The sequence below is a fragment of the Notothenia rossii genome, assembly GCF_949606895.1.
Source record: "Notothenia rossii genome assembly, chromosome: 2".
Lineage (NCBI taxonomy): Eukaryota > Metazoa > Chordata > Actinopteri > Perciformes > Nototheniidae > Notothenia > Notothenia rossii.
Window position 1 is genome coordinate 5,011,057 of NC_136904.1, and position 12,317 is coordinate 5,023,373.

General features: G+C 40.4%; 1 protein-coding gene across 1 annotated transcript in view; it reads left to right on the forward strand.

Annotated features, from left to right (window-relative positions):
* Window positions 1-11,440: 11,440 nt before the first annotated feature.
* Window positions 11,441-12,317, forward strand: part of LOC307027956 (uncharacterized protein) — a gene marked incomplete at its 5' end in the record, with an annotated part of 181,547 nt that continues 180,670 nt past the window's right edge. Inside the window, 1 exon segment of the mRNA XM_079662650.1 lies at window positions 11,441-11,453. Coding sequence (XP_079518776.1) covers window positions 11,441-11,453 — 13 coding nt within the window.

The following is a 12,317-nucleotide window of genomic DNA, read 5'->3' on the forward strand; positions in this document are numbered from 1 at the left end:
CAACAGATTTCACTTCACTGTAATCAACGTTTTGGAAAAGCCATGGAATCTACAAAGTGGGGAATTTAGCTGTAATAGTAATTAAGTTTGTACTTCTTTATATGTTTTGTATGGGTAATGGTTTGTATTATTGTTATAATATTGTTGTGTGACCGTCATTGGTTGGTTTGAGTCACATGGTTGTGGGTCATAGGGATTATGCACTGAAAAAATTAGACGTTGACTTTAATTAAATGTATTTTGTCATCAGATTTCAAACACTGCACCTGTAGAAAAGCGGGTGAGATGACTGCAAACTTTACTATAGCTAGGGTTATTAATTAAACGTCTTTGTCAACGTTGTCATAAGTTGATTACTCATTCAATTATATTTTGATCTCAGCAATAAATGTTTTGTTAGCGTGAAAGATAAGTACAACCAGGCCCAACCCGATTTAATTTGTTTCCTTAAGTTTGTCACGAACTTGGAAACACAAGGTATTATCATTAGACAGAGGTAAAGTATTTCCAAAGAACAGGATAATAGATAAGGATCGACACTCTTGATGAGGTGACAAAAAAGCTTCAAATGGCACAAAAGAAAATTGCTCACTAAGTGAGGAACAAATTTACAAAATAATTCCAGAGCATAAATCAGGCTTGAGACAAGGTGAGTAATCGCATGGAGAAAGGGCAAGACAAACTGACACCAAACAAGGGGAGACTGGGGAATTGAAACAAGAGGTAACAGATGGAAACAATCAGGGGCGGGGCTGATGAGAACGGGAGACTCAGGGTGTTTCTCAATGTCGAGGAAGGATGCTCCAGAGCCACTATTTCAAGCATGCTACGTCATCGAGTGCCGCCGAAGGACTGTTCCAATCTCCAGCATACTTGGAATTCTACCGAGGCCGGCGTACTTCGTTTGGAGAAATGTCGAGGCTGCACATGTGTAGACTCTGCGGTCTTAAAATCCCCACAATGCTTTGCGCACGGACCAATTTCCCCAAATCTGTGGCGGAAAATGTAAGGCGGGGCCTCTCATATGACGCACACCTGCACACTTGCTCGCCTGTTCCACTCTTCGTTTTCCGAATGCCAGGAAGTATTCTTGTCTCGCTTCTGAAGCAAGTGACTCGGAAGACATGTGCTACCAAGCAAGCGCACTCGACATTGAGAAACACCCACACACAAGGGTAGGGAGTCAAGGAACCTGGAATGAAGCATAACAGGTGAGTGTCAAAATAAAACAGGAAGTGGGACACAATACGAAAATGAACCAAACAAAAACATCAAACAAGACTAAACTCAACACTTTTGACGGGACACAACAAAGTTGCTATAACTGTTTATGGTTTCTTAATACACAATAAACTCAACATTGATTATATGTCAAAAGCAGCTGCCCATTCCTATGTCTGGTAGGGCTGCTCGATGATGGCAAAAATCATAATCTTGATTATTTGGGTCAATAATTGATATCACGATTATTAAAAACGATTATCCATTTACTTTGAAAACATTGAACAGTATGTTTTTAACAGTTGATTACCCTGAACTTTAAGTATAATTCAACTGAAAAACCAATACTTTAAAAAAAAAAATTCAATAAAAAATAATCAAGCCGTTAACATTTCTTAACTATTGGTTGGATTACAATGAACTCTGATATAGTTTGAAATACAACTCAAATCATCCTATAAATGTACCCATTACACCATCGTCAGTCAAAATGTACTTTACTTTGGTTTATAACTAAATAAACTGCACATTAAATGACATTCCCACCCTATCAGGGATTACTTTTGGTTTGGTTATTACTAGCAAGTATTAGCATGCTAACAAGCTAAACTTCGATAATTTGCTTACGTTAGCATTTAGCTCAAAGAATTGCTGGAGGACGGGTTAGGGTTAGGGTTAGGGTTAGCATAACTGTAGACTTGTATTATTGTTTCCCCTTTTTGCATTAACTATTACACCTTCAGAACAATACTGGTTGAAAGTAGCAGTCTTTCTCTGTTTGCGAAATATCTTTTTTTCAAGATTATCATTTCATTTAGGCACAAATACAATTCCCACCACATACATCACGTTTTCCCACCTTACCCTCTCTTTGATTACAAAAAGATTAAAAAGTGTTATGGTCATATGCACATAAGCTACAGCCTGGATGTGGATCAATCCAATTTACACGATAAATAGTTCTTTGCATCACAATAAATAAGTAAATAACTCAATCAAGAATTTAAAAGTTTGAGTGCAGAGGGGATGACTGATTCTGAAAAGCGATCTGTCTTAAGAGCAGGTAGAGCATACGCCCTGATGGCAACAGATGAAATTAATCTGCAACAACTTGACCTGGAGAGGCCAGAATGCTCTCTGCTCTCCGCAGAACCGTCTGGTTACAGAAGGAGTTTAAGTCTCTCTTATGGCCTGTGGGATAAAACTGTCCCTGAGTCTGGCGGTTTTACTCCGGTATGTACAAATACAATTCGAACCACATACATCAAGTTTTCCCCACCTTCCCTCCCGTTGCTGTCACTTACCCAGCATCCCTTTATCAGAGTTGGATATGCACATGTCCTTCTCGGCACTTTTTTATTTCTATTTGTATTCCAAACACTATCTTGTCTTCTCACTTTGCTGTAACTCCATCATATACAATGTTGTTTGTTTTTAATCTGTAAAGCCCACTGAGACCAACTTCCTTTGTGATATTGGGCTACACAAATAAAGTTTGATTTGATTTAGTTTCATTTATTGCTGTCACTTACCCAGCAGTTGGATATACACATGTCAGGACAAATTACCATTTAAGTAACACGTGGGTATTTCTTTTAGTATAACCTCCATTCAGCGACATTGTTGTGACTTTCCATCGCTCCACATGCATCCACTTTTCCCCACCTTCCCTCCTTTGCAGTCACTTACCCAGCATCCCTTTGTCAGAGTTGGATATGCACATGTCCTTCTCAGCGCTGGGCAGCACGAAGCCCACCACGAAGCCGTCCACGCCGTCAGCCATCAGCGCCAGGCCCAGCACGGCGAACAGCATCCACTGGAACCGCCCGTGGCCACAATCCTCCATCAGGGTTTCGTATTGCTCCGGCAGGTTGTCTTCCTCCTCCTCTTGCTGTGCAGCCTGACGAGCTTTCCTCCTGGCCTCCAACCGAGCCGCCCTCCGAGCCTCCTTGATCTCATCGGGATGGGGAACGCCTTGATACTCGCCCTCGTACATCTGCTCGTCATCGTCCGCGCCCTCGGTGGCGTCGCTTCGAGCGTCTTCTTCCTGCGGAGGGTAGTCCGCCTGGTACGGGTAGCCATCTTGACCTTCTCCCCCTCCTTCCTGGGTGTAGGTGTATTCTCCACCTCCTGTCCCCTGCTGGGTCACGTTGTTGTGATAGGGGTCATCCATGCTTCCTGCTTGGTGTTAGCAAAGCAGGACTGACTTTTCCCGGTAGCCGTGGTAGTCTAAGAAAAGCTCAAGTTGTAACCTCTAATGGCATAATCCTCCCAAGGAGCCGTAGATTCCTCTCAGGGCTGCTGCAGGTGAGATCTTCTGAGGAGCGTAAGTCTCGACTTTAAGTCCTCAACGGCTGCGTCGAAAGACTTTTACCTTCGTTGATGTGCACAGTGCTGCATGCTGAACCTGAAACACACAATGCACATCACACACGATCTGTCAGGAGAGAAGGAATCACTTGTGGAGCAGAGACATCACCATGCAACGTCTCCTTCGGGACAGAAGTCCTACTTACTGTCTCGACGGGATTCACAACAAAGCTTTAGGAGTATGACCTTTGACTCTCTTTGGAAAAACCCTCTCAAAGATAGAGAACAAATGCACGGGATTTGCCTTAAATATGTTGTGCCATTGTAGATGAGCAAGACATTCTTTATTGCTTTTAATGTAAGTTCTGTTCGCCTAGCTTTTTGCTGCTTAACTGTACTTCCCTATCAATCCACTCATGATGTTTCTAACTTCTTGTAAAGGACTTTAGGTCAAACATAAATGCAGGATTGTATTTAAATCAGAAATTCAAAGGGACATTATAAAGGACAAATCAGTGCAGGACTCCCAGCATGCCTTGCAGGCTGCGTGTCCTTCCTCACTAGCAGATAATCTCATTGTCTCTACGCTCAGATGCTGTGACGCCATTTTGATCCGTCACACAGCGCTCTGCAGCAATGACACGTTCAGATCTGTCTTTATTTGTGTGGAGACCGGAGGCTCCAACAGGACGACCATAACACAAAGACTTTGCATGTTAGGAACATCGCTGGCTGCTGCGCTGACATCATTAGACGAGTGCACGCTGATGTCAGTCTTACAAACCAAACATTGTTCAACCTGAGGCTGGATCTGGTGTTTTATACAGAGTGCAAAAGGAGACATATGATATTAAAGTTGCATAGATGCTAAACTCTGTGCACAGTTCACGAGGAATGAGTCTAACTGTAAACCTTTATTTAACCTTCAGGTGCTCAATCTGGAGCAGCTGTGTATTTTTTAAATCACTTGTCAACTACTCTACAGCTACACCCCCTGCTAAAGGCACCTTGACAGTTAGCTTTAAAGCTAGCCATGCAGCTTTTACTGCAGAAATGATGGATTTTTAGGCAATATTTCCTAATTTTAAACTTTTGTGTTGCTTTTTCTAATATCGTCCTTTTTTACCTGTTCACGTTTTTTTGTGTTGTTTCTTTTATATCTTAGTTTTTTACAATTGTATTTTTTTTAAATTTTTTTATTATATTTGTATGTCTTGTATATATTGTCAATATACTTGTATTTCTTTTTTATTCTTGTGTATCTTTGACGCTCTTTTTAAACGTTGTAAGATAACGCTATGCAAAAATCTGTATGAATATTTTCAGCGTTTTAAACCGGAAAATGCTTATTATGGCAAACGCTAAAACTTACAGTAACAATCAGAAATCCTTTATTTGTGCCACAGCTGGAATTAAAAGTAATTGCACATTAAGCAAGATAAATCAAATCAACTGATCAGTGATGTCAGCAACACAACAATCTCTATCTTAAACTTTGCTATTAGAAGCTAACATTAGCCTTCAAAAACTGTATTATAATTAAAAAAACTGTGTCTCTTACTTTTGACACATTTGACTCAAAAACACTATTTGTAATACTTTGCCAAACATGTTGTATGCTGAAGGACATGATACTATTTGGTTCTGGGTATTGCAATTTAAATCTATTTAAATGTGAACGCAAACTCGGTGCTTTTATGGCATCAAACAGAAAAACTGAGGTGTTTTTCCCTCGCTCAAAAACATGCATAATATTTTAAGTCAAATTAAAGACACGGCAGGGCGGACAACTTGGTCTGATTTAAACCTCATTTAACATGCCCCGAGTATCTCTAAAAGACGTTGTAAATATTAACATGTTATCAGTCATACAGGGTTAATAAAGTAAGAGGTTTTCCATAGTACTCGTTTTGAATTAATACATCCTTTAATAACCCAATTCCATTTTACGATTATTTTTCGGTATTTTTCGGTATTTCCTGTGACATCACTTTTTAAACCCAGAAACAACCGCATTCCTATCATCTGACAAATGCATGCTGTGTTTGGGCTGCTGTGTCCTGGTTTGGAGCCGCGATGACGAACACAGTAATTTAATCCAGATTAAGACTGCAGAGTTTTTCATTTTGCCCTCACGTTATTGTTTCATCATCACGAGTCGCAGAGGTGGCCGGCTGAGGATTACTGGGTTTGCATTGATGTCAAAATCACATATCTATGCATTGATTTGTTTTGTTGCCTGGAGAGTAATAAACACAATCGCAGTTTCACAATCATCTGAGCATGTTTCCATTTGTTGTTTCCTCCACTAACATGAATAATGCATGCGTGATTCAGGAGAGAAAGTGAGAGGGTTTTCAGAGCTTTTACTCACACAGCTGGCGCTTACATAACACGTCCTCCTCTCCCCTTTCTCCCCCCTCTCCCGCCTCTCCTCTCACTTATTGATCTGTGTATAATTCACATGTCAAATCAGCATTTATGGCTGTGCTGAGTTTGAAAAGGTCACGATCTGCCTCCTTGAGAGAGTGTTCCCCCGGAGTTTGAAAAGTCAACGAGCTTCCCTTGAATCATGAAAATCAATGGCAGTTTGAGTTTTAACAGGAAGCAGATAGGTCACTCTGTAATTTACAGAAAAGATATCTCCATTTCTCAAGTGACCTTTTGGATAAGTTACGAGTCGAGCCAAACTCTGTCTTCATAGCTTCCTACGTTTCTGTAGATCGTTCTACCGACACATTGTGCAGTGCTGATGACTTTTGAAGTAAAGCTGTAGATTCAACAGTTCAGCTGATCTGGGGTCAGCTTGAGCCTCGTTTACATTCACCTGGACTTCGCTCGTGCCTTCCCATCAGAGAGAGAACAGGAAGAAGTGTTTATTTATTCACAATCTTTCCCCATATTTGCGGATGTAAGATGTAATTAACTTTGCAGAACATTTGATTAATTATCTACCACATTCAAGGATGTGATTAAACATTTAACCTCAGATTCATTAAGTGTTTTTCTCTTAATCTCAATCTGCTTTTATTGAGGTTTTTTCACACTGTACTAAACTTGGAACTGCTCCAAGGGAGTTGATATGAAGGAAACATTTCTTAACCTGACAATTCATTTGATTTGTCACATGTGCATTGGGACATCATGCACTTTTTGAACGATGCAAACATTTTTCTTTGCTTGAAAATAAGCAAAATTGAACAACTCGAACGTCTAGACTTCTGCTTGTCCTGGTACAAACATGGCTGATGATCACAGGGTTAGATGCCACTGAGGTCAGATGAATTACAAACATATCCTGATTCTTTTTGCAGGGATCTACTACAACCCTAACCCTAACCCTAAAGCAGGGAGTTCACATTAATCTCAGCCCCTCCGTGACTTTAAAGAGGTCGAGGGACCGTCTTTAATGATTTCTGGGTGACTTCCTGTCCGCTCATCTGTCACAGTGATCAGCTGCACATCTATGAGTTAAATATGGTCACCACGTAATTTACAAAGCAAAAGCAGCCTTTATGGGCCTTATCAAATGTGTAACTTGATATTTGTAGGCACATGCATAAACGCAAATATGCTAGGTTGAAATAATCCTGATTCCAGAGACTTTAGATTTCTCTTAAAAGCAATTGAAGACAATAAACTGGTTTTAAAGTATTGTGTTTCCTACATATCTCTAAGCATCAGCTATAATGAGAAGCAGAGGGTTTGACTGGTGGCAAAATGCATAGAAAGCCAACATGTTTTAAAATTATAATACCATTGATTGTAACCGCTCTTTTTTGAAGTATATATTTGTTTGCATGTATTATAATCTTGCTGGATTATTAAGAAATTAAAAGTTGTTGCAACAGATACGTAAAAAACAAATGATGGCACTGCAAGTACATCATCAGCCTATTTTTTTTTCTAACGTCCTCCCCTCAATTTTTAAAACAACAAATGAAAGAGCAAACACAGCAAACATTTAAGAAAGAATAAAGTTTTCGGCCTTACCAGAGTTGGCATTCCCTTTGGATAAAAAGGACTTCTGATTTAATCATTTAAATAATTGCTAACGTCCAAGTAGCATTTTTCAAATGTCCATGTCAGTTTATCCTACTAAGGCCGTGTTGCAGCCAACGCTGAGGGATTAGGATCCAACATCACGATCCCCCACAACCTGCCCCCCCCCCCCCCCCCCCCCCACCCCCCCACCGCACCAGGGCTCATCCCCACCGGAAACTCCCCGGAAATAACCCCCCCACCTCTGGGACACATTGGTACAGTCCGTCCAGTGTAAAGAGCAACAGGAAAGATCCACTCATAGGAACTACAAACTGTGGAGAGAGACCCGATCCCAATGTCCAAACCAAGGCCTTCATCCAGGGGTGTCCAAACTTTTTTCACGAGGGCCACTTACTAGAGATGAAGTATATCGCCTCATACATTCAGTTATAAATTAGCTAAATCAAACACGTGTACATAAATTATGCTTGATTCTTGAAAATGCTTTAAGAAAACAAACAGCCTAGATCACAGCCATCCAGAGGGTTCACTTTAATTTGTTAGCAGCTTATTCCTTAAAACAGAAGCTTCAGATTGATAAGAATGAGAGGAAATAGGAAGGGTCTATTTCAAGCTTGTTATGCAAATAAGTCATTGGGCTTTTTTCTCATCAACTAAGATTTGTTAGAAAACGTTTTGAACTTGAATGGACTGAATTTATTTGAAAAGTGGTCTCATTAACACATGAATACTACTGTGTAATACATGTTAACATATATATGTTTAAGAAGTACAATATAAGACAAGCACAAGTTTAATTTGTGGGCCATATTGCATTATACTTTCTGAATCTGCTGAGGGCCGATTCAAAATGGCCCTCGGGCCACATTTGGCTCCCGGGCCGTAGTTTGGACCCCCCTGCCTTAATCTGTCTGAGTGTGAGAGTCAGCAAGGGCTTGAAAAGGATGTCAATACAAATCGAATAGCTCTTAAGTTACAAATAATAGGCAAAAGTAACCATTGATACAGTCCGTCTAGTGTAAAGTGCAACAGGCTATAGGAAGTAAAAACTTTCTTTAACTGTCTGAGTGTTAGAAGGTGCATAGCCTTAAAGATAATGTAAATAAAAATGGGATATCTCTTATCATGTGGCCTCAATGACACCAAGACATGCTACGGTCAAGGCCAAGGCCAAGGCCAAGGATCCTTATCGGTCCTTCCGGTGCAAATAATAGGCAGAAGTAAAAAAAGAACATTCATCGAAGAAGGAAGCACGCATTCATGGAAATAAAAAAACATAGGCACATATACCCATGGTAAGATAGCAGCAAAGAGAGAGCTGATGAAAATGTGAGTTGTTAGTGATATGATTTGATGTGTTTGATGTACTGCTGTATGTAGGTCCTTTTAAATGTGTTTATCTGTAAATCTAGGCATACCAGAGCAACGAATATGTACCAGTCTTACTTGGCTTTTCATGGTAACTCTGAATTTGACCTTAGTGTATATCAGAAGTGGATGTTATCACCATGACGTCACTCATTGGTTTATGGACCACGCCATGGTCGCCATCTTTGTTTGTGCAACTAGAGGTTACTTGGCAGGATGGAGCAAAGTAAAACCAAAACAATGAAAAAGGGCATTTTTGGGCAACCGAAAATGTTCCAATGAAAATTCACGAATAGTTAAAGGGTTAAAGTAAAAATACGTGGACAAAAGCAACAAAGACATATTTACTAAGGTAATAAATTAAGTTTAAAGTCGAGTGATTGTCTCATAGACTTCTATACAGATTGACTTGCAACCAGACGATGTCATTGCGCTATGAACTGTGGGTCGTTCTCTTAAGCAGGGTCTGCAGAAATACAAATGTACAGAAAAGGGCAAAACATTTCAGCAAGAGTTTCCTGTGTACCGACCAGAAATTAGGTGGAAAGTCTGAGAGTCTTTGAATGTGGAAAATATAATTTATCAATGTTTATTATAAGACTTGAATCTGATCTGCACTTGCTTTCAAGAGACCTCCAGGAGTGTGCACGCTTTAGTTTGTACCACACTTTATATGCACACAATGATTGATAGTCACAGAAGCCAGGATGAGCCTTTCTGTCCTTTAAGTAGAAGAGCTCACCCCCACTATGGCTCTATGTTGTGCTGAAGTGTCCTTGAGTGAGACACCGACTCTCAGCAGCCGCTCGTCCATCCTCAGACTCCAAATAAGCATATCAGCAGAAAAGAAACCAGCTGAAATATTACTCTTCCCTTGAAGCAGGAAGGACGGCCCGGTGGTTTTTGTTTTGTTGGGTGAGTGCAGAGGGGATAATGGATGAGTCTGTGTGGAGATGGATCATCTCAGCTCTCCGGCAACACTCATCATTCCTGTGGTTTACATACAGGAATATAGAGAGGTGGGAAGTAGTGGAGTACAAATACTTCGTTACTGTTCTTAAGTACATGTTTCTGGTATCAGTACTTTACTCCACTACTTATTTTTCTGACAACTTTTTACTTTGACTTCTTACATGTTGAACTCAAATACCTGTACTTTCTACTAATCGAGTGGCCCATGGTGGTGGTGGGGTTATGGTATGGGCAGGCGTATGTTGGACGATGAACACAGGCCACTCGATTCACAACATTACCCTAACCCTAACCCTAACCCTAACCCTAACCCTAACCGTAACCCTCACACCAGATACTGACTGGTTTTCGGACCCCCCCAGACCCCCCCAATAAAGCAAAACTGCACGTTTCAGAGTGACCTTTTATTGTGGCCAGCCTAAGGCACACCTGCGCAATAATCATGCTGTCTAATCAGCATCTTGATATGCCACACCTGTGAGGTGGGATGGATTATCTCGGCAAAGGAGAAGTGCTCACTATCACACATTTTTTCAGATTTGTGAACAATATTTGAGAGAAATGGTTATTTTGTGTATCTAGAAAATGTTTTAGATCTTTGAGTTCATCTCATGAAAAATGGGAGCAAAAACAAAAGTGTTGCATTTATATTTTTGTTCAGTGTATTTATTGCATTGAAGGGGCCGTTTTTATTCAAACTATTTAGATAATGCATCTTTTGTAGCACTGCTTTAAAACGTTGTTGTCTTGTGATCCATGCACTTTTTGCATATTGTTACCAAGAGGGTTATTCCCCTGTTTTAAAGCATTACAAATAATTTACAGATTCAATTTTCGATCCCCAGATTGGACACCATGTCTCCACTTGCCTGCCCAGAATGAGATAATAGGACAAAATGGTTATGTAATATGCAGCAGTACTTAATACACATTTATATCTTCTCTGTATACTTCTCTAACTCACCAGGTTCTCATTTTACTATCAATATGATTTGCTACTTATGTGCCATCTGTCACAAATGCACGCTCTCTACATCACATTACATGTATGGAAACCACCACAAATGGAGAGGCCATTTTAGAGCAAATACTGACAAACTTTGGCCCATATAAGGAGTCCTTTATTCATTGCAGTGTCCAGTCTGGCACCTCATCCACCCCCACGAGGGCAAATGGTACGGCCCATTATGGGACATCATTATAGAGAGTAGATGTCTTGCATAGAGGCAAAGCCCTCTAATCCGAAGGCCAGATAATTCGAGTGCAAAGAGGATTAGCTCCACCCCAGCAGAGCCATTGGCTAAATTTAGCCCCCACACTCTTCACCAGTTTCTATTTAACCCCTCCTCCAAGCCCCGCCCTCTAACCGCCATTACCCATCCATCCAGACGGACCGTCAACCAATCACACGCTGCGGTTGGGTTTAACACCCTCATGCAATGCAAGGCAAGGCACATTTATTTATACAGCACATTTCAACACAAGGCAATTCAAAGTGCTTTACAAAAATGACATTAAGAGCATAAAACAGATTATAAACATTAGAAAGCAAAGATAATAAAACATGAATGACACAGGTACACGAATAAAAGTTACAGTGTAAGATATGAATAGTTCAATTAAAAGCAGCGGCAAAAAAAAAAGTCTTCAGACTGGATTTAAAAGTAATCAGAGTAACAGCGGACCTGCAGGTTTCTGGAAGTTTGTTCCAGGTATTTGGTAATATCCCTTATCTAATTCTCACATTCCTCTACCCCGAGTCTTCCCCTGAAATTATAGTTATTTTGACACTATATGCAAGAGGTAATCCTCAATCCAAGCCCAAAAATATGGGTTGTAAAGTGTGCAATCAGGCCTTGATGTGAGGGGACGTTGGTGTTTTGATGCTAACAATGATTTCCCCCGCTGCCCTTCCTCTTACGTCCTCTGCACACTTTGGGATTACAGCTGATGGATCACAGAGAGGTCTCATGCATACAGCTTCCAGCAAGAGGATTCTGGGAAAAAGTGATACACCCAGCCCTGTGTGTCCCTGTTTTACTGGTCTGACGTGTCTAAACTGTGGATATTTGGTAACTTTAGACTCGATAAATATATATACAACTTTTTGACTCAAGTGCTCATATTAAAGGGGCCCTATCAGGCTCACGTTCAGGTGTATATCAGTATACTCTTTTGTGTACGACATTGTGCTGGATGTATAAGCGGGAGTATATCACCAAAACACTACTCAGTATATCAATATGTTGGAGACCCCTTCATGTTTGTCTACTGGAATAGATTTATGTATACGATTACTTTTGATCTAGTTATTTTATTAAGTGTTTTTGGACGTTTGGTTTCATATAAAATCTGGCAAGATATTGATTAAAGTGCTCTTATCATTCTTATTTTCAGTATTTAGTGTCTCTACTTTCAAGAGTCCTCTCCTGCTGATGTTC